This window comes from Epinephelus lanceolatus, chromosome 6, assembly GCF_041903045.1.
Source record: "Epinephelus lanceolatus isolate andai-2023 chromosome 6, ASM4190304v1, whole genome shotgun sequence".
Taxonomy (NCBI): domain Eukaryota; kingdom Metazoa; phylum Chordata; class Actinopteri; order Perciformes; family Serranidae; genus Epinephelus; species Epinephelus lanceolatus.
Genome location: NC_135739.1, coordinates 9,684,546 through 9,708,633, shown reverse-complemented (window position 1 = coordinate 9,708,633; position 24,088 = coordinate 9,684,546). Strand labels below are relative to the sequence as shown.

Here is a 24,088-nt window from a genome sequence, read left to right as displayed (position 1 = left end):
AGACTGCAGTGTTCACAGCTCCACCTTTTAGTACCAGATCTGTGTGCTAGGTACCCAAACAGAGGGGGGGCCAAAAATGGGGACGGTGCACAACGGTTCCATTGGTACCATCCACAACTTTTCACAGTGGAAACGGAAAAAAAGCATACCGAACTGAACTGAACTGTCCCGAACTGAACTGCTTTATAGAAAAAGTTTCAGGGTGTGTCAGACAGAAATGAATGATAATGAATGAAAAAACATTGTCCACTGTGTCAGTGACGATGTCGTTACTCGTGGCCCTGAGGCTTTGGTGGACCTAATTCTAATTACCTTCATTAGTGGTATCTTGTGATGACAGTGAGTGTGTGTGATTAGTATTTCTTAACAAAGACTCTTGCTGCTTCTTTCTCCTCTGAACTGCTGGTTACAAAGCGGAGGGGCCACATAGAGGATGAGAAGGCAGCACGGCGCTTTAATGTGAAGGCTGTCAGCTCCACTCCCCTTGGTTTCCACCCTCTGAAGAGCACAAGGCCTTATCGCTTTAATTGACTCTTTATCTTTTTGTTAATTTCCCCTTTAGTGCAGTAGCTCCCGTTCTACCTTTTGATATGTCATTTTACATTGGCGTTTGCATGACTTACAGGAAGTGGCTGTATAGATTACCATATTTCATTAAAAAAAAAAAAGGCAGATTTTTTTTTTTTAGTTTTAAGGAGCTCCGTTGCTTCTTAATTGTCTTCATTGTCCATTAACCTCTTTGATATTGTCTGTTAACCTTTTTCCCTTAAAATGAATTACATGACTTTGTGTCTTTGAAAGGAAATGCAGTAAAATAATTGTATTCTTTACACATCCCAAAGCCATTTTTGTGCATATCTAATAAGTAATGTATAATTTTATAATGCTGGCAGGAGTTTAAAGACTTGAGTCTTTACAAAGGCAAACAGAGGGGACTTAAGGGGAGCAGGATTTAACAGTTTGATGCCTGTCGTCTTCCTCCTGGTGTATGTTGGTTCTCTTTCCATTCCAGTACACTTGCGACTGTATAATGAATTATGCCGATGTTGAATTAGCATGTAGCTGTCGCTTCGGTGCTGGTGCCTGCCTTGTGACAGGACCACCGTAGCACAGGCTGGCGTCGGGAGAGGGGGCTTCTACTGTGATTTATTAACTGCTGAAGCCACAATGAAGTGTGCCCACTGAAGCACCAATGCAAACAAATAGGGCCAGGGCTGTCACTGTAAATTCAAGCAGACAGGGCGACCGCAGCCTGACCAGAAAGGGTTAATTATGCAAAAGTGTTTGGCTTTCATCAGACACACTGGACTGTTTTTAGAGATGGACTGATTATTCAAGGCATGGTTACATCATCAGTCTGTTTGGTGAAAGGTATGACTACACACTAAATATCAATGTAAACATTAGAGATCAGACACTTTTATTTTATTATTTAAAACAAAATATTTTATTCCATTTTTTTTAAAATATACAGGAAGCCATAAAAGCAATAACTATTCAGAGTCAGTGATATCAGATTTTTCAAAGTTATGCGTTTGAATTTTAAGTGTTAGCACTGAATATTTTACCATTTTATTTTTCATGTCCCAAAAATTATTTGTCTGTCTGTTAAAAAAATAAAGGCAGTTTCACTCAAGATCGATCACAGCTGTTAGTGACAATGAAATTACAATGACAGGATGAAACTGTAAGTCTCATATAAAGGGTTAAAAAAAAGTTGACTACAGGATGGCTTCATTAATGATGAGATATTTCATAACACTTTAAATATGCTCATATGTCGGATACTTATTTCAATCTAATTTAAATATCTTTGATATGATGAATATGAAGTATTATTAGGGAACATGGCAGCTGCCCCATTAATTCTTATGTCTTTTAGCACTGTGCTTTCCAGGTTTATTTATGTGACAACCTTTTATTTTTTTATTTTTGAGTCTTTTGGGTAAAAGGGCATCAAATTTAAAAAGAAATTAAGTTGGAACAAATTCCAACTAACGCGTAATGAACCCACATCCTCAACAGTCCTGTAGCATTTGCATGGTTCCATTCATTTGCCTCACTCAGTGACAAGCTAACGTTACTGTTAGCAGTTGCACCTGTTGTTCCTCACATTACTTCTCAGATTTTGTGGGGTTGCGATTATCCGTACAGAATAGCTCATTGGTGTTTGTACGTAGCTCATTGGTGTTCGTACGTAGGTTTGACAACCAAAACTTGGTTTCCAAATGCCAACCGTGTAGCAGCTAGCTACAAGATGATTCGAATTTCAGTTATGGGTTCCTTTAAGATGTGATAACGCTTTGTTATTGCAAACAAAGGCTACGTATCTGCAACAACGTTCGTAGCTATCTTCCAGGATCTACATGACTACATCCATGGATGTATAAAGAGAACTGGATACAGTGTTAGAGGAAGGGCCCTGTTCGTTCCTATGAAAGTTGCTCTGTGGTGCATAAAGCCAGAAAAGCTTAACAGCGGCAGAGAAGCCAATAACCACCGACTAACCTTTAGTTTAGCACTCTGCTAACTTGAATAGAGATAAAATTATGCGGCTCTTTTCGACTTTTTAAATTAGGGATGAACGATATCGGATTTCTTTGCTGATATCCGATATGCCAACATATAACAACTCATTTTGCCAATATACCAATATCAATATATCCATGTATTATGGAAAACATAAAATTCTGTTGCCCGAATCTCCTGACTGAATATACCTCTATATCTGTATGCTTGTACATTGTTTTATCTTTATTTTTATGTAGGCCTGCTCATGTGATACAATGATAATACAACAAACTTTGTGAATATTCAGTTAACGCTTAAAACAGTGAAGATATTTTTGTGATCCAAACATTTGACCTAAAACAGGGAGTCAATGAGAACCAAAATCAGTCAGTAGAACCTGAATTAGCTTAAAGGATACCCAACCCTAATTGTACGTTAGCAAAATCAGAAATAGCTTCACATGTTTACTGTGAAGTTTGAAGTCAAACAAAGCATTCGAGATTGAATATTGCATTTTTCTCCATGTTTGAACACTAGTTTGGATTTCAAATAAACAGTGACAGCCCTGTTGTGTACGAGTAATTTTTTTATTTTTAGCCACGGTGGCTGTTGCTGCTAATGCTAACAATTTACTTCATCTCCTTTTCCCCTTAATCAAACTGCTTTTGCTGCTGCTACAAACTCGGGAAACATCACTTCCTGTTTGCCGTTATTCTTAGGAAAGACCATCCTGACACAGCAAAAGTTTTCATGTATATGAGTTACTGTTGGCTGATCGCTCAGCAACAGAACAGAGTAACAGATAAGAAAACATCACAGGTTGTCACTTTAAGGTCTCGTGCTTTTTGCCTTTCTACTCAAAGTGCTCATAGAAATGTCAAGCCAGGCGTTGCTGATCTGCCTGGACACGCTGTCACCTGACCGGCATCGTGTGTCACTTTTGGCCGACACTCCCTGTGCTGCTACCTGTGATGTAACACTGCGGATCACATTTCAGCGTCTGGGTGCAGAACGGAGGGCCTCCAAAGGTGTCTGCCAGTCTGAACTGAGGCACCCAGTCTCTGTCAGAGGCCTTTATGTTTGACCGTCGGTCTCGCTAACTGTGACAGAACAGCCCAACATCATTAATTAAACATCAGGCTTTCCCCCCAATCACCCGATCGCCACAACAGGCTGCCATGCCAACAGTCCCTGTCGACATGCCTTCGAAATCTAGAAGGGGATTACGTATGGTAATGGTTTTTGACAGGCTGCCATTTGCCTCCGTTAATCTGATAGGATAAGATATCTGGACTGCAGAGCATGGTGTGCTGTAACTCTTTGAGTCTGATATTGTTATGCCATGAAAAAAACTGAATCATTTTGAAGATGCAAGCAGTGTCCTGGAAGAAATCTTAATCCCCTGACAAGCTTTTGATACCATCCCAAATATTGTCACTGACTCAAAAGTGTATTTTTAGACCTGGATCTTGCTTGTATTTGCTGTCAATTTTAATATTTCTTACATTTGTGAACTTCTGTCATGTATGTTGAGATGATGTGACAGTCTGTAACGGACCTGTGTCCTTCCCCGGTGATAACATTTCTCCAAAGAGGCTAGTAATATGATGCTAGCCCCAGGCTGCCAGCCCACTTTTATTTTGCCACGGTTCATTCCCCTTCAGAGAGAAGACAGACTTTATTCTTTCGTCTTTGTTCAATTAAGACTCACCCCAAACTCAGAGCTGCTCTGAAATGATGTATCTGTGGAGCTAGTAGTTCAATTAATATTTTAATACCCACACCCATCTTCATATGAGGCCAATCTTCTCGGATGACTAATATATGGGGAACAGAGTACGTTACACATGTGCTTACTGAAAACAAGCGGCGAGGGGGGAGAAGAAGGGGAGCTGCTTTCCCCCAAATAGGGACGTAAATCATCTCAGAGCATGATATTCCGAGCTTATCCTCAAAGAGCTTTTTCCCTCAGTGTGGAAATGAAATAAATATTCCCAGATAAACAGCCCGACAGTTAAACATCCACCTCTCCAAAAGCCAATTGCCCCAGGCTTTTATTAAATATCGATTTGATTTGTAAAAGGCCAGATATTTGAGGGGGTTAAATAAATGTCATGTTCTGCCATTCCAGTTTACTTTTCTTGTCTTCTCAGTCGGTGACATTTTGTCTCGCTGTGTGTACACAGAGAGCAGCAAAACCACTGACCAGTGCACGCACCCAGCCTGACCCAGTCCATCCTTGCAGGGATGCTTTTGCACCGTTGACACATGTAGAAGTTTCAACTAGGGACACACCAATTTATCAGCCGCACATCGGTATCCGCCAATGTTCGCCTTGTTGACTTCTCATCAGCCTTCAGGCAAACACAGTGACAGTGGCCGATGTTTTTTGATCATGTCACATCAATTTTGCGCAGGCTTAAAAGCAGGGCTCGAGAATAATGGCCATGAGCAGGTACAAGAAGAATACAGTAACAGTTTGGTAAATGGGCTCTGTGATCTCACTGTTGTGTGACATGGAGGTTAGTAGTGTCCGGTGTCCCTTCCTCCCGGGGATGATAGCAAACATTTGGGAGCAACAGAAATTTTCTCTGGTACGCCTTCGAGGCGATAGGATGCAGTAAACTTAGTATCGAACGATCACAGGACGCACCCAGTTTTTTCCCTAATAATGTCACATTGTGAATAATTAATCTGTTAAAATCAGCTGGAGGAGAGCTTGTTAACGTTAGCTGTTAGCTGTTAGCAGTCAGCGGCTACAACTAACAGCTAATGGAGGTTGTATTGAAGTACATTGTGATGCATCAAAGCTGTATTCAGTAAAAATGACTATTGATCGAAGGGGAATTGTAACATTCTCATTATGTGTTCAAATGTGATCTTGTAAAATGTAGTTTTTTGGGGAGAAATATGAATAAATACATTTGTTTGAAGGAGAAATTTGTTTATGTTTTCACAGTAATATAAAATAGATGTTAGACAATTATGATTTTTTTTTTAGTGAAAAGGCCTTTGAAGCAGTTTTTTTTTAAGGCTGAAGGGCTATTTTAAATGTTTGTTTCATAAATTTGTATGATTGAATTTGTGCTTATTTAATAGTTTAAGTAGTGTAACGAAGGGCTTAATTACTTTGAAACTAGGGATGCACTGATTTTGAAATTCTGGGCCAATATCAATGGTTAAAATAAAAATTTGGCTGATAGCCGTTACCAATGTTTTTATATTGTTGTTAATTTTATTTTTGTTGCTATTTGTTCTCCCTGCTGTGCCAGGGAAACAAATAAATCTTTACTATAAAACAATAACTGAAATGTTTTAAAATAATTAAGCCCTTCATTACACTGCCTTTGAATGAGCACAAATTTAATCATATAAACTCTCACATGAAAAACATCTTAAATAAAAGAATAACTGCATCAAAAGCATTTTTACCAAAAACAATATGTCATAATTGTCTCTCTCATATCTATTTTATAATGATGCGAAAACAACATTTTTCTTCAAACAGCTGTATTTATTTTTCTCACCAAGAACTACATTTTACTGTACAAGATTACATTGAACACATCATGAGAATGTTATAATTTACCTTTGCTCAGTACTCATTTTTACTATATAGAACTAATAGAACTTGAATGCATTATAACGTAACCTTATGCAACCTCCGTGAGCTGTAAGCTGCGGCCAGTGGCTGCTAACAGCTGACAGCTAACGTTAACAACTCTCCTCGTGCTGATTTAAACACGGATTAAGGTTTGTTGTCAACCATATAAAAACATCTGTATCGGCTAACAGCCGAATTTGTTCTTTTGAACATCGGTATCGGCCCAGATTTTCATAATTGGTGCATCCCTATTAATGGTTATTATTTTTTACTGTAGCATAGATTTCTTTGTTTCCCTGGCACAAAAGGGGGAATAAATAACAAAAAGAAAATAAACAACAATATAGAAACATCGCTATCGGCTGTCGGCCAAACCGTTATTTTAAACATTGGTATCAGCCCAGAATTTTTACAATAGGTGCATCCCTAGTTTCAGCATTACACCATCCTGCATCCGCTTTTAGTAAATTCCTCTGCAGCCAGAGCCAATGTAAGATGTTTTTATTTGTATTAACGCAAAGAATAAAGTGAAGCAATAAAGCCTGGTGCATGCCTTCTTGTGAGAATTGCTTGTCAACAACAGGAGGGAGGAATAAGGCATTGTCTGACAACAAGCCATCTTTGAAACGCCTCCAAGAGGGAAATGGCATCCATTAGAGACATACAGAAAATGTGTGTTCACCGAGGGGGAGGGGGGGCGTCCAAATCACACACAGACTCACATACACACAGATAATTGTTTATCCCTGGGAGAACCTTCAGTGTTTGTCTGTGGGTGGCTAAGTAAGTTCACCAGCACTATTGGACAGGGAGTGCCCAGCAGACCCAAGGCTCGAAAAACATTAGGATGAATCAATTAGGCTGCCATTAGCCAATAAAGTGGCCCTCACTGAATCGTGTAATTATGACCCACAGCAGAGCCAATTTTATGGAAGCACATTATCCCTTTCTTTTCTTTATTAATTTTATTTGTTTGAGATAATCCCTCCATGGTTTTAATTATGTGCTTTAGGTTCAGGGTGGAATAAATAAATCATCATTTGCTTCCATCACTGCAGGTCTGTGGTTTTTCTCCATGTAGACAAGAGATTGTTGCCATTATGCCTGTCATCATTGTAAGGATCAAACTCATTACTGGCTTAAATTAAAAACGAACACCGTCGCATCCTTTTCGCGGAGTCCACATTAACCCCACTCGGAGCAGGTTCCCATCAGATTGTGTGATAAGAGGCGGCAGGAAGAGCTGATATTATAGGCAGCAGCTACTTAGCTTGTTCCCAGCTCAGAGGACACTGTGTAAGTGTGACAATGTGCTGTCAATGAGGGATGACAGTACACAGCCAACATGGCGTAATGCATTGTTCCTTCCTGGGTCCCTCCTGACAGATGCTCTCCAAGACAGCTGGATCAGCAGCAAGAATGGAGCTGGGATCTGGGCTGCGTCGTGTGAGGAGAGGATGCGATATGCGGCTGATTAGTGAGGGTATACATGTGTCAACAAGCAAGGCCTGGGGATCATGTCGGAGTTTGTGTTAATTGTCAGTTTAAGACACGTTTACCTATTTATTTTGAGCAGAATGCTCGGCTTCAGATACCCAGCCCTGTTGAGTGTTTGCTTTCCTCGACCTTTCTTATTCCATCTTTCCTAAAAAAAAAAAAAAAAAAAAAAAAAAAAAAAGGAGTCAGCCTACTGGTGTTTTTTCTCTTTGCCTTCCAAGAGATCTCCTAAGAAATGACCTTCTTCTGCAACAGCCGCTCCTATAAGACTGATGCTGGAGGTGCTTCCAGCCAAGTAAAATAAACACTTCATGAATGTTAAGTTGGAACTTGGCAGATGTGAATCGAAACGTTTTTTTGGACATGGGGAATTTTTGTGTTCCATTTTCATTTGACAGTCTAGACGTTTTATGAGTTTGGGAAGAAACTTGGCCTTGGTTTTTTGTTTTTTTTTTCTGTAGAAACATCTGACAAGAGCTTCCTCCCTTACATTTGTGTGCTGGTGCTCTTTGATTTGTGCTTTTACTTTGTTTTCTTAGTAATGATGTGGATCATTTTGTTTGACAAAGACAGGTTTGTCTCAAGAAATAAATGATTTAACGTGCATTTGTGCATTTACATTTAAACATGGTAGACAAAGCATGTCCTTCCGCAGAACTTTCTCTGATGGAACTCATTTATGCTTCCGGATTAGATGTCTCACTTTTTGTAAACATTTAATATGTGAATACTTTATTTACTTTCCTTAAATGCACAATATGTAATTTCTAGCCCTCTCAAAAAATGACCACATAGGTTGACTCTGTAAACAGCTTATTACGACCCATACTTACGTTGGTTGTAAGGTGCTGCCCTCTAGTGGCCATAGTAATTATTACAGGAATGATGTGACGTAGTGACAAAATCCATGTAATGGATTTTCACCATGTAGGACTTTCACCCAGGAGACCAGTGTCCATGTTCTCAAGTCGATGTTGACTTCTTTTAATAACAACGTAACCTTGTATGCTAGTATGTGTAGCATGCTGCATTGGTGACAAATATTATATTACATCCGTGACAGTAGTACTTATTTAATGCCAAACCATAATGTTTTTCCTAAACCTAACCACGTAGTGTTGTTGCCTAAACCTAACCAAGTAGTTTTAGAGTGGAACTACAACCATTTTATGACATTAAGGATGTTTTTAAAACTGTGACCCTGAATGATAATATAATTAATCTACATTTTACGGTATATCTTTAAACGTTACAATTATGGCTTAAATTGACAACAGAAATAAACTTGTTTGCTGATGTTACTTAAATCTGCATTTGAAATCAATGACCAGCTGTTTACACAGAGGTGATTGTTGTTAGTGCGATGTCATAGTGATGGGGTCTGTATGCCAAATTGGAAGTCAAATTTAAAGCAAACATTCTGTGAATCTTGTGAACCTTTTCAATCCTCTCTGTAATACTAAATGCAGCTTCTTATTTCGCTCTTTCATTAGTTTTTCTTTCTTCCTCTTTAACTATGTGCTGCTGTGAGTTGTTTTCCAGTGAAAATGACTTCCAGAAAGTGCAGCTCATTTTCCTCCATGGGATATTGTGGTGTGCTCTCATTTTAACACCCACTTCAGTCTGGTATTTATGAGGTGGTAACTATAGAGAAAAACTGCCTCTCCATAGTGGTGAGTGTTCAGGAGCCAGGGAGCGGTGGGGGCCTCCGCTGATGTACGTTAACTAAAGCGGACAGGCGGGTTTAGAGTTTCTGATGGAGCAGGTTTGATCGGGTCATAACGCGGCTGCAGTCGTGGCGGTGCTGAGGTGAGACGGGTGTGAAGCCATCTGAGATTTTCCCCTCCGAGCCGGTCCATACATTACAGGAGTGATTAAGGAGTCTGGGTAATGAGACAGGATGTTTGTACAGTCCTGCCATCCCAAGAGACCCCCCTTACCCACCATCCACCCTCCTCCAACACTCCTCCCACTCTCAATCTACCTCCCGCTGAGCCTCTGGCCTGAACCCCTGACCTCTCCCACTCGCCAACAGTTGCCATATTTGCATTTCCAGTCCACTCGGGGGTGACTGAGGGAGCCCCCTCCTCTTCCTCTGCTAGTACAGCAGGCCTTATTCTCATCCCAGTGACCCCCTGCCCAGGCCTACCAACCCGGACAGCAGTCTGGGGTTAATGCACCAAGCACTCCCATTGTCTCTGAATTAATGAAGTGCTCCCTGCCTGTCCCTTCTCATTCAATGACAACGAGACAAATGACAAATGGTAACGTTTTAAATGGCTATCGACGCATGCGGGGCGTAAAGTCACAGAGTCACAGCTCGTCTTGGCGCCGCGGCCGAGGCCCGGTAACGCCGGCTGCCGTCGATGCACTTTGGATGTCCACTCTGGGATCAATTTGGATCCTAGCTCCACACTGGAGGAGGTGTTTTATATTGAAATGGATGGTTCTCAGATGGAGGAGGAAGAGTCAGAGCCTGGGAGTGTTTTCACCTCAGAAAATGGAAGGTGGGACTTGAGTCTTTTTAAGAATGGCAAGGGAGACCTCTAGTGGAGGGCAGAGGAATCCATCAGGATTACTGATGATGATGAATCCTCATATTCCCATTTATTGTACTGTGTTGCAAGGATAAGGAACATTTTGTTTCATCAGATTACTTTGTATCAGTCACACTGCTTACTAGCAGGGCTGCACAATTATGGCCAAAATTCACAATTTCCCCTCTGTGATCAACAAGTTTGATTCTGATTCTGGAAATTATAATCACGATTATTTGTCATGAGTATTCATTGATTTTAGAGACAAAATATTTTTATTGCACTTTAACAACAAGAGCTCTGCCTTTATTTTCACATTGTGCTACAGTCTTGCTTATTAACAAATCTTTGCATCAAAATAAGACTTTCAATAAAGTTTTCCTTCTTTCTAAAATTCTGCCCAAAATACAGGCTAACTAAAAATACATCTGCCATCACAGGATGCAACCAAATGAAAACAGTATGTACGAGCAAAACAGGCATTTTAAATGATAATATCGCAGTTGATCATGTTCATGTAATTGTGGGAAGACAAAATCTTGATCACGATTAATATTTGGTTAATTGTGCAGCCCTATACACAAGATGTCAATTTTGTCTCTTGCCAACATGTGCCAGCCATTAAATCTACACATGTATTTAATATATACAGTGCACTGTACATTGTGTCCACTTTAGAGAACTTTGATTTTAAATCTACGTCTCGTATTGATGCACAAGAGTCACATAAACTACATCCAAATTAACGATGATAACTCCAGCAGCAAAAGGAGCACCATGAAGAATAGATAATAAACTGAATAACTGTAATAATTTAAGTAATAATAGTGACCACAAATAGATTTACGTAAGATAAAAAGGAGAGACAAAGAAAATGGATTATGGGATTTATCCCAGCAGCGGTGAGAAAGGAGAGGTTAGTGAAAAAGGTTCCTGCACAAACAAACGTTAAATTTCGGGCTGCAGAGAAAAAACTGCAAACCCTCACATCGTGTAAGCTTCAAATGGGAAGTTTTTGTTTTTAAAAATGCCTGAAACAATTAAATTGATTGTCTGTGGATCAAATAATCAATCAACTAATTGTTGCAGCTCAAAATGAATTAGACATCTGGTTAATATGGCCAGAGCATTGGGTTTTTTGGTGGAAGGTGAAAGAGAGTAATGAGTGGACCAGGTGTGAAAGATATATTTCCAGAGAGAAAACAAAGTCAGGCAAAAACTGAAAGACTAAAACTTCTTCCCATTCCCTCTTCAGTCCAGTGAGAGCTGCAGAGGAAGAGTCCAGCAATACAATCATACACCACACACACACACACACACACACACACACACACGCGCTTTGTTGTTGATATTCATTCCTAAAATGTTGCATTTCTGGAGGAACTGATTTTTCCCTTAATCCCTTTTTATTGTGAGAATATTGTCATTTAACAGTACACCACTTCCTGTATCGTCTGCACACTTCACACTTACAGTCTCTGCTCGTCTTTCTTTGCCACAAAACACTGTATCACTCACAGTGAGCGGGTGGATGTGTGGGCGCAGCTCAGCGGTGTCAGCCCGTGCAGTAGGGCTCTCTCCAGCTGACAGCTTGTTACGGTGCATCACGCCACTGTAGGTGTGACCTTCATGACTGACCTCTGACCTTCTCCTGTCACTGCAGTGCTGAGTATCCGCGGCGCCCAGGAGGAGGAGCCCCCGGATCCCCAGCTCATGCGCCTGGACAACATGCTGCTGGCAGAGGGCGTATCCGGTCCGGAGAAAGGCGGAGGCTCGGCGGCGGCGGCGGCTGCAGCAGCGGCCTCGGGAGGAGCGGGGGCGGACAACTCGGCAGAGCACTCTGACTACAGGGCCAAGCTGACCCAGATCAGACAGATCTACCACACAGAGCTGGAGAAGTATGAACAGGTGAGGAAAGCAGACAGCATGAGAGGAAGCTGTTTGCTGATGTGTGTCTCACCATATTTCAGCTCGCCATTTGAGACTTTTTTAGCAGTTAATGCAAGAAATGTACCTTTCTCACAATATATAGTAACAACAACAAAGGTGCTCCAGCAGTTTGGACGTAATGAATTTACATTAAATAAAGAAATGGTCAGAACTGATACAGCGGAGGCAGAGAGACATCCTGACTTTATACAGGTCATCATCCAACAACACTGTAGCCTACATCTCCCAAAATGCAACTTGATTGCATCTTTTTGTTAGACCCTCCTCACCCATGTCTTTCAAATTCAGCTCATCTTTTCCCAGCTCAAGCCGAGTTACCTCTTGTGACATCATAATGGAAACCCCTCATCACAGTTTCCCAGAACCCAGTGTAACTTTGTTAAACTGCTTGTTCTGTCCCACCAACAGTCCCAAACATGAAGATCTTCAGTGTGCATTTATATAAATCACAAAAAGCAGCAAATCTTGAAAAACTTTATAAAATGTCTGGGAGCGGCGAAAGAAGAAATGAGCCCAAAAAATTGCAAGAAATTAGTAAAAAGAGAAAATTAAAAACAAGAAAATTAGTTAAAAATAAAAAAGAAAGTTAAAAACAAACAAATGACCTGCTGAAAAATTATAGTTATTCTGTAGCATACTTTTAAATATATGATTCAAATAATAAGAATTATAAATATAATGTTCCCCTAGCCTTTTTTCCCTATTAATTTATTTTTTTAAATAATTTTCTAAATCTGTTAATTTTTTGGAATGTTTCTCACTGAGTTGCTCATTGCCTTTTTGCCCCATGATTTTGAAAGAAACGACTCTAATCTGCTCAGGGTTCAAAGGTTAAACAGTTGAGAAAGGTGTCTGAAAGCAGCACAAGAAAAGTGATGTCATGCCAGGTTTCAAAGGGTTAATTGTTGTTGAATAATTTTCCATCCATCGACTAATTGAGTAATTGTAATCAGTTACAATTACTGAGGAAATATATAGAATCAAGTTATAGTTACTGATCAAATTGTTGGTGGTTGCAAAGGGATCCGCAACATCCAAATATAATATTTCCGGTAAAAAGTTAATGTAGAGAATACAACTTTGATTCTGTTGCTTTGCAGCTTTCTGCAGTGCAGGAACATCGTCTTTTAGCGGAGCCTATTTACGGAAATTTTTCAGCTTTACTGTCAAGGTGTAAACATTTTGTTACCAAAGTAATACAAAATAAACAAAAGAAATGAGCTACATTACGTTGATGAAGTAATTAGAATAGTTACATTACTAATTACATTTTTAAGAGGGTAACTAGTCATCTGTAAGCTATTACATATCAAAACCAACCCGATGAAGCTCCTCCAAAGATAAACTACAGCAGTGTTTACAGGCTGAGTGGTACTCTTCCTCATTACAATTCAAACACTGCAACTTTATTGTCAAGTGTAGTGGACATTTTCACAGAATGAATGTAAAACAACAAACCATGGTGTAGTCCTTACTAATTAGCATATGAGTGTGAGGAGGAAAAAATGAAATGAAGTTGGCAGTAGACTCATCATTGTGGACTTCCCCTGTACTGCATCACTTGTGCTTTATGGTTAACCATTAAGACGAGTGGTGTAGTGGAGGGTAAACGCAGGTACACGAGGTACACACACTCAGCCAAAAAGCCATGGAATATACAGGAGAGTAAACCCACTTCCTCCTCAGTAACTTACCCATCTACTTTGTAGTACACCCTCCTCATCAACTATTACTTCACCACTGATCAGGACACAAGTGTGGATGCACTCTTTGTGATGAAAGCCATGTATTTACAGCTCAAACAGTTAGTCAGTTATTTAATTATTCGATCAACTGAAAAAAAATGTAAGTAACTTTTCAAGTAAAAATTCAGCTTTTCTTTGTCTTATTATAGTAAAGTGAATATTTTTAGGTTTTGTAATCCTTTGTTATCCTGATCGAAGAAAACAAGACATTTGATGATGTCACTGTGGAACTGGTTTTGGTCATTTTTCACTATTTATACTGACACTGTGACACTGTGGCCCCTCGACACACCGTCCGGTGCACAAGCAATAGATGCAGTCATATGTAGGGATGGGCATTTAAGAAATTATCATGTTTGAGTACTCCCATAAATTATTATCAAGTACTTGAGAACTTGCAAAATATAAAAATCTACCATAAGAACTGAGTCCCGTGGCGCCATGGTTGCACCTGGTAGAGTGCATTACATGAAAGCTCAGTCCTTATCATAGCATCATAGGTTCAAATCATGCCTGGACCGAATTTTCTAGTGGAGGAACCTTAAATCCTGTATTTCATGTGTGTCGTCGTCCCCCCCAATTTTAAAATCCACCCTACACCCTTGGTCCCAAACGAGCACTGGAGTACTGATGAGCAACACTTTGTGTGTTCTCTCGTCAGAACACACAAAGTACAAACATCAGCTGTGTTTATGTCATGACTGAGCTGCTGATCCATCTCCCCACTTTTTATTTGCTCTTTTAAATACAGACTTATTCTTCACTGACGCAGGATCAGCCTTAAATCACCCTTATACATTCGACTGTTTCCTCCTTATACATCACGCTCAGTATGAATTCACTTTAGATTGTGTTTCCAGCCCAGAATAGTCCAGCACATGCAGTATGTTGTGTGTATCTGTGTGTCTGTTGCAGGGGGGGATGATTTCCTCTCATTGCCTTGATAACCGATGCATTCACGACAATAGCATCCCTTTCAGATGAATGTGAGTAAGACAGATGAACACGCAGATAGACAGACACAGACAAAGCCTGACACGATTAAATCCAGAGAGAGATCGACAGGAGGAGAAGAAATAAAGAAGAGGAGACAGTAAGAGACGCAGAGTCGGAGTGTAATATCGTGGCAGATTCACGCCTGGTGTCACACGGGGAGGGGGGGATGAATGAAACGTCGTGGCATGTTCGTCTCTCAGGGTGGCTATGCTGTGAAAGTGTGAGTCTGAGAAGGGAACAGCTGTCATTGGTTCCTCTCAACACACTGCCATCACCACTTCTGTTAAATATGAAATATATCAGCGCTTATATTCCCCCTTGGCTCTGTGAGAACGCTCGCCCCAGAACTACGTTAAGAGCGGGATTTTTTTTTTTAGAATTTATTTCATCTGTGACTTTTAAATACTGTATGGCATTGTGTGTGTGCAGATGTGTGTTGTGTAGTTTGACATGACCACAGTGACAAATTAAAGTCTTTTTCCCAGTTTCATTGACCTCAGGGGAAGTGTTTTTGTTCGTTTTTCTATATTTATTCCTGTATGTGTGTGTGTGTGTGTGTGTGTGTGTGTGTCCTCCTTACAGGCATGCAACGAGTTCACCACCCATGTGATGAACCTGTTGCGGGAGCAGTCGCGCACACGTCCAATTTCGCCCAAAGAGATCGAGCGCATGGTGAACATCATCCACCGCAAGTTCAGCTCCATCCAGATGCAGCTCAAGCAGAGCACCTGCGAGGCCGTCATGATCCTGCGCTCCCGCTTCCTCGATGCCAGGTGTGTGTCTTTGTACACGGTACACGTGTATGCACATTTTCATTCACCGCACCACGCTTCATGCTGCAAATAACCTCCCAATTTAACAACATTGCAAATCATCATGTGCTTCCCTCTCAGCCTGATATCCATATGAATGGCTGATGTAGGAGGCCTATCATGCTATAAACATGCTGCAGCACATGCTGTTTTGCTGCTTACCACACACACCGGGCTGGTTTGCATCTACGGGTGCCATTTGGACCAGCATATACCCGGCAACACTGGCCAATAAGAGTTCCCTGCGTGCTCCATAACGCTAACTGTTTCCCTTTTTTAATGTAATCGCTTGTTCCTTTTGATGCGTGCTTTGGATTTGCATACATTTCTCCAAGGATAAATGTCACTCAAAGTCTGAGTTGGAGGCATAACATTTAAATGAGGCATGCGCTCCCTTACAAAGCTCCCTATCTATTCTCTTGCAAATGATTGTGGTGGTGCAGAGGGGAAGGAGAAGGGAGAGGAAGAGGAGAGCTTTCACTGGCTGAGAGGCATCGCCATGCTCGGCGCCGCTGATTAATCTACTGGCTGCTGGAGCTCACGCTGTGCACATTTACATATTCTCAAGCAGGCTTTGGAGTGCGGGACAGAGATTTTAGCACAAATCTCCTCACCGGTGGATACATGCATAGAGATTTTACAGGGTCCCCCTGCAGCTTATGCAAAGCCCTCTTTAGATGTGGCACATGCAGACATGACCTGATAGGTGCAGGAGATAAAGGGTCAGTCAACTCATGGGCATCAGCATGTGATATCTGTCTGCTTTAAGGTGCTGTGTGGGGTTCGTTTTCACATAGAAGCTTTAGAAAAATGTATGTTAGTATTTCATGTTTGAGCCTTGATTCTGTGCTGCCGTTTATTTTTAGCATGTTGGGATACAAGGATTATCAGTGTGTTTGCTATTAGACAGTTACTCTTTAAAACAGTTTTGATAGATAGAGTCAGTGTCTAGTCATAGTTAGGGGACGTGGTCAGCCTGTAAATGCTAGTAAAGTGCGTTTTTTTAAACTCAGACAATATTAGATTTGCTATAGATATGATTAATTAACCTTCCCAAAATATCCGTACCCTGCAGCCAATAACGCAATGATGTAATAAACGTGCATGTTTTAGTGAATTCCTCAAGACAGCAAAGCAGAGCTAACATTACTTAGTGGCATTAGTCTACGTTTTGGTGATGTGCTATAACGTCACCATGCATTGATTTGCAACCTCAAGAACTACAAGTCCTTCGAGGCTCACAATTTTAACCAGTGTTCGTTTTGTTTAACCAGAAACAGCCCCGAAATCACCACCAGCAAACCCACCAGACTCCATTTAAATATACATAAATTTTAGCGTGTATAGAGCCAGCAGATTTTCACATCTAACTGCGTGAATTAAGGGTTTATGTCAACCAAACCGGAGCTGGCGCTTGTTGAAACAGTAGAAATACAAACCAAGATGGTTTCTATGTGTTTCATTTTGTTTCTTTGGACTTTGAATCAAGTATGTTTTACAATGATAGAATTGCAGTTTATTTAAATGGAGTCTGGTGGGTGTGATGATTGCGATTTTGGGTATGTTTCTGATAAAACAAAAACTATTATCTTTAAAAAAAAAAAAAAAAAAGTTTCTATAAAGATCCTTTCAATAATGTTGTCGGACATTGGTCACTTAGACACAAAAATGTGTGAAAATAGGGTCCTGGTGGAAAAATACCCTTCAACTTTGTTTGATGTACCTTTCAGCAAGGTAGTGAATGCTTTGTTTTTCCCCTGGGGGTTAAAGGATGAGACATTTTGTTGGCGTTCACACAAACTCCGACTGTATCTTGCTTTAAAGCCCAGAGAGAACTGTCACCTGACTCTGTAGTTCCCTCAGCTGTACGCTACTTTCAGCATCTTTCAGCTCATTGTTTTGGTTTTGCAGGCCGCAGTTTTACTGTTTTGGTTCAGACACAGCTGTTTTCAGCTCTGATGAAGCCACTGCACACAACCTGCTCAGCAGGCAGACACAGTTATGCACTAGCTGGTGAACACAGTGGAGCATTTACCAGATTTGCCACAACAGCTTCATAAGTCAGTGTTGTGTTTACAGCTTGTTGTGTTGCTGCAAGAGGATAAAAATGGTTGCAGGTTGGAAGAATATAAAGGATTTTCAGAGTTTTTTGTTCAACAAAAGAATGATGATGTCTAACCCTAACCACAAGGTACAAAAACTTAAAAAGCCTAACACCTATCTATTAAATCCAAAATTATCAAAAATATTAATGATTTTTAAATTCAAAACTGTCTGGTTAAAGAATAAGTAAAAATACATTTTGTTCAGTATTAGAATTGGATGCCCAGCCTCGCCAACATTATCAAATATTAATTCAGTTCATTCTTTGAATTGTATATTTTTTCCACACTTAGTTTCTATATATCTGATTATCTAATTGGCACTCATTGCTATTAAAGTCTTTATTCAATGGACTGTTTTTGGTTTTTCATCGTAGATCTTGAGTAGATTATAATGGCTCTCTATGTATTATTATTGCTCCTGCCAATTCTTTTTTCAGTCGCTCATAAAAGGAACTGTAGTGAAGCAGATCTGGGTCAAATTGTTCTCCCGAGTCCTGACAAAGTGTCTCCGAGCAAAGCTGCAGCTAAATTGAAAGTTTCTTGCATGGCAAAGGTTTTTACAAAGCAGGTCATGTTCGTCCAAAGCAAGACCGGGAGATCTAAAGAGACCACGTTATCTGAAGACCAGTATCAAGCCAGCATCTTAAACTTCTGTTCAATCGTCCAAAGAATGTACGCTCCCTCACCATAGACACAATTTCTCTCTGGACTGCATGTGCCAAAATTTCTAAAATTTCATTTTGATTGGACTCTGTGGAAGTCCCTTGCATTCGAGATATTTCCCGGTTTTAAAAAGCAAAACTGTGTCAATTTTTCAATCTTTCTCAGCCTGTCCGTGCTATTGATTAGCTCCTGCTACTGCAACTCTCTGAGCCATGAGCCATGAGCTTGATCCTTATACTCTGACCTGACATCATGACATGACCTCAAAACATGATTTAAAATAACTAATATACATCCTTTTAAAATATATTTTCTGACATATTTTCTGGGTGGCGCCCAGGTGGTGCTCAGCAATCCTCTTCCTACACCCATGCCACTCTCCACTCTGTGCTTTTGTGATTGACTCAAACGGTTGTTGCAGGTGGAGATGTGATTGAGCGGTGAGTTCTCTACCTTCTACAAGCTCTCGTAGCCTTTTTATTTCAACTAATAACCAAAATAAATGTCAAGAATAGACATTTTCTTGCACTAATCCTTGAGGGGAAATTCAATTTTTCCACTCTGAAATACACACACATGCTCAAACAGGACCTGTACATGCATTAAATGGTGAGGTATTAGAGTGAGGGTGCTGCCTTGGACAGGTGCCTCGAGCAGTTGGTGGTATGGTGCCTTGCTTGAGAGCGCCTTGGTGGTGCTCGGGAGGCAAACTGGCACCTCTCTGACTACCAGTCCACACTCCATGCACAGTCTGTACGGGGACTTGAGCCGGTTACCCTCTGGTTCCCAACCACTCCCTAAGAGCTGAGCTGCTGCAGCTCCAAGGTTATCTCATTAGCCAAATGAAGACTGACGTTAGCTTAATTGCTTTGTGAAACGCACTTGATTCAGAATCAACAGAAACAAAATAAAAGTCACCAAAAGCATATTTATAAGTCTTTTAGCTGTTCCAACAATCACCAGTTCTGGTTTCATCGAAATAAACTCTTAATTTACCGAGTTAGATGTGAAAATATGCTGCCTTTTTGTGCTACTGGTTTAGCTCGTTAGCATTTCGATTTAGCGCTGAGCAGCAGCTCTCACTTGGGGTCTCATTTATAAAACAGTGCGGATCCATACTAAAAATTTCCCATCTCCAAAATGTTTGTAAGCATGGGTCAAAGTTTCTTCCATCAAGTCTGTTTTAATAGATCACAACTTTTGCATGGGAAGTGGCGTATGTCTCTTTCAGGCCTCGTTTTGTGTGTATGCAATGTTTATTAATGAGTTACTTAGTCTTCAGACCACCAAATCGCTTAGTATCACGAAGTACTCGGTCAGTCACTGATAGCCGATATATTCATCCAGTCGCCAAACCTTAACCCCTGTTTTAACTTCCAATGCTCTTTTTGCAGACGGAAAAGACGAAACTTCAACAAGCAGGCAACAGAGATCCTGAACGAGTATTTCTACTCACACCTCAGTAACCCGTACCCCAGCGAGGAGGCTAAAGAAGAACTGGCAAAGAAGTGTGCCATCACAGTTGCCCAGGTACACCACAGATCATCCCACAGCACACCACAGCACCTGTAGGAAAACCACTGCACACAGAAGAGTGAGACAAAACACGATTTCAAATGTGAAGCAGCCGTGAGCGTCTTGGCAAGTAACCTAATAATAAGTTTTCTGACTGTCATGAGTACAGACAGCTCCTCTAATCTTTAACAGTACCTTTCATTGAGACAACAAAGGACTCAAAGTATAAATATGCCATGTCATAAGTTTGTTGTCTTGTGATTCAAACCAGACAAAGCTATTTTTGACCAATGACTCTTTGTTTCTATTGAAGTAACGCAAGCTAACGACAACACTGCTGTCATAGTTCTCATCTAATCATATAGTGAAACAAATTTTTTATAATACTCAAAATATACAAAATCCAGAGACGGTCAAAGTACTTATGTGAGCTGTGACACATTGGATATAGTTTTAATCACTTCATTTAAATAAATTAAAAGAATCTGTAACACTTTATAATAACCGTCAAGAATAAATAGTAAATTGATATTGAATTGAACTTTAGTTAATAGGTTTTTTTTACTGTTAACAAACAGTGAAATGATAATAAATAGTGTTTAATGATACGTGTAGAACATTTTATGTATTATATTTAGTATTTGTAAATGGTTGATAATTGGTTTGTAAAACTACCTAGAAAGATTATTTGGATGGCCATTATGGAGTAGCAACTGATGATTATAATACCTTGTTAAATGGTTAAGCCATTACGAACGGATGGAAATTTGTTTGTATGACCCTTTTAGAATAGATCTAAAATAAGAAGCATAATAGATAGAGAATTCATTCTTTTGCAGCAGAAAGCTGAGGGTTCTGTCTTCCCCATCATAATGTCATGACCTTATTAGGGCTGCCCACAACTTTGAATTTTCCTAGTCGACCAATAGTTGTCATTTAGGGCCATTAGTTGACTAGGCGCCCGCATGTTTATGAAATTAACGTAATTATTAAATGATATATTTTGGTGGTTTGAGTTGAAGGTGTGAGAAAGAATAGTATTAGTAACATTGTTAACACTGTGCTACCGTAGGTACCAGCCCTGGAAATTAACCTGACTCCTGTCTGACTGCTGAGCGTGGACACTTCCTGTGTCTGTCCTTTCAAATTAAATTCCCACATGGTCCAGTCATATAGGTTTGGATTTATTTTAACAAGGCACAGCTCCTAATAGAGTTTCATGTTTTTTTGTTTTTTTGTTTTTGTTTTTTCCTTTTAGCTGAGGTTGTGCAGATTTTAGGGATATGAAGTATTTTAAGATACGCCAAGAAATGACATCACAGTAAGCAAAAATACCAATGTAGACACTGGCAGGCCATTTCTCTTACAGAGTTCAAAGGGTTCATAAATGCTGTGTAGAGCATCTGTAATCATTGCAACTTCATAATGGCTACCCAAATAATATTTATAGATGAGACAGTGAGACAAAAAACGGTTAAAATAAAACATATACTATTAATAACTAATAATAAGTAAACATGATTGTCATTTCATTGTTGACATTCATTAATGATGGTTATTATAAAGTGTTGGAAACTTTTCTTTGTTTCATATGATTATAAAAATCATGTTTTTTGGCTGCTCATCAAACCAAGTCAAAACTACTAATTGATTAATAAAAAAAAAGAATCAATACCTTAATCAATTGTGGAAAAAAATAGCTTCAGCTCAACAGTACATGGACGTAATTTACAAGATCATTAGTCTCTGAGAATCAGCAGTCATTTGAGTCATGTGCAGAGCAGTGATGATTTTCTATAAATCAGTAACTTATCTACAGACAGTTGAGATGTTTGCTGCTGACGAGCAAAAAGACTCAAATATTTAGGCACCTTGTTTTTTTTTCATCTTTGCATTCTAGCGCTCAAGTTGTTTCAATCCTGTGAGAATTGATAATAAGGAAAGCATCGCCAAGGTAAACAGCAGTTTGTGTTTTGAATCCATCATTTGGGAATGGATTGTTTTCTCAATTGGTTTCATTAATTTGTACCAAATGATTTGAGGATGCATCTGGGCCTGATTGTGGAAGCCGCTCGGCGGCTGAATGATTTGTAGAGTTTCCGTTTCTTGGCCATAATAAAGGAGAATGTTTACCTACTCTGTGTATTGGAAACTTTGCAGGATTGATTTGGTTTTCATTTTAATGTTGTTTATCATTAGCGCTGGGATTACCCCCCTGGCTTCATCTGGGAGTCCATTAGCAGTAATGGGTGTTAGCGGATGTTGACTGATTGGTGCTTGCGTGAGTTCTGATGATAGCTGCAGTCATGGTGACATAATGAGACTGTTATTGGCAATCATTCCATTCTGGCACTAATGCGGATTCACAGCACCAGTCTATGTAGCCCCATACCTCTGACAAAGGCTCTCTGCAGTGTAACACATGCCATTAAGGCCATGCAAGCTAAAGACTACCCTGATATCTCTGAATGCTTGCCCTCAAATGTGGAGAGGCTATGTGTATGTTAAGATTTCATGAACATTAAACTACATTCTCTTCTTTGTCTGCTCAGGTTTCCAACTGGTTTGGGAATAAAAGAATCAGATACAAGAAAAACATTGGTAAGTTCCAAGAAGAAGCCAACATGTACGCTGCGAGAACTGCCGTGAATGCGGCTAATGCATCCTCACATGGAAGCCAAGCAAATTCACCCTCAACTCCAAACTCTGCAGGTGAGACAGGAAGTCCCTGGCTCTGCTCAGCTATATTGGACATGTAACTCCTCTCTGTGCATTACTACAACTCAACTAATGCAGTCTATCAGTCTGAGGCTATTTCAATGCTGGTGCTGGTGATTAGTAAAAATTAGGACTAACAGAATGGCAGTTCTTGTACAAGGGACGTGCCTATCACCTGGTAATGCACCATTATTGTATTAAACAGGTTCACACCTTAACAAGAACAGCTGCCCCTTTAGAGTAACGCTGTGTCAGAAATGAGCCAACCTGAGCCCCATGCCAAGTCTCCCTATTCTTACTGTCCTTTTTTCTTCATCTCAATTAATCATATTCTTCATGTATGACTCTTTAACTCTGTTTTCATCATGTTCTGCTCTGCTCACATTCAAAGTATACATGCAGTGATATTCTGTACTTCTTTCTTACTGTCAACAAATCTCACAAAAAGGCAAAACCAACAATGAATTGACTTTACTAATGAGTACTTCCTGATTTATCTTATTCCTGTGTGCCACACAGCTCACATCAGTGAGCCACACTGTTTCAATGGGTGACATCATCCGTTGTTACCATGTAGTGGCCACTGTAGTTTGACTCTTACCTTACATATATCACATGTAAATACTCATTATCATCAAATCTGTTTTGATATTAAGTAGCATCCCAAAAGGGTGGGCCATGGCCAACAATATGGTCTTGAAAAGGCTGCAGCACACTGAAACTAGGAACTTAACTTAATTTTAAGGAATCTATTGGTACCATCCATGCCGGCATAGCTTGTCAGGAAGGGGGCTAAATAACACTCCAAATGGAGGCTAGATTTTGGTGATGGAAACAACTGGCATGGCAGTTTTTTAAAGGGGTCTCTTGGACTCTCACCTCAAGATATCCGAATGAAAATGGGTCGTATGGGTGCCCTCAAGTCTTTGCTGACTTTTCTTTGTTCCTTATGATCAGTGTCAAATTGAAGCCGTAAATTTGTCCTAGTAAGGAAGAGGACAACCAGACACTTTATCACAGGACTGTTGTAGAACAAAAATGACTCTTTTGATCGTGAAGGTTGCCGACCCTTGAGCTAGCCTATAAAATACAACAGTGTAATTTGAATAGTAATGGAGTTAAGATTTGGTGTGCCACCCCAAGATTTTCAGTGGCACCATTTGGCCACACCTGTGAAACATTTCTTTGGGTGACCTTGTTTTATTTTCTCCTGTTTGGATAACTAATAAACTACAGTGCCACTAGTTCAGGATGTTACTTAACCTTTTTAAAACTGAAACTACATATTTGTGACCCCAGATTTTTATTTTCAGTAGAAATCTGGAAGTGCTCCATATAATTTATGACTTAATTGTGGTCTTTTTATGAGACTTGTTGACAGTTTACAAAATAATAATGTTATCTTTTAAAGCTACAGGCCATTATTTTGAAAAAT

General features: G+C 39.9%; 1 protein-coding gene across 3 annotated transcripts in view; it reads left to right on the top strand.

Annotated features, from left to right (window-relative positions):
• The window catches only part of LOC117253845 (pre-B-cell leukemia transcription factor 1-like), an 88,460-nt gene that overhangs the window by 49,204 nt on the left and 15,168 nt on the right, over nucleotides 1-24,088 (top strand). For 2 of the 3 annotated variants that reach the window (XM_033621620.2, XM_033621622.2), the window contains exons 3-6: nucleotides 11,813-12,057; nucleotides 15,423-15,613; nucleotides 19,815-19,950; nucleotides 22,488-22,647. In XM_033621620.2, coding sequence (XP_033477511.1) covers nucleotides 11,813-12,057; nucleotides 15,423-15,613; nucleotides 19,815-19,950; nucleotides 22,488-22,647 — 732 coding nt within the window. The remainder of the gene's footprint in view (nucleotides 1-11,812; nucleotides 12,058-15,422; nucleotides 15,614-19,814; nucleotides 19,951-22,487; nucleotides 22,648-24,088) is intronic. The other variant, XM_033621621.2, reaches the window with a different exon arrangement.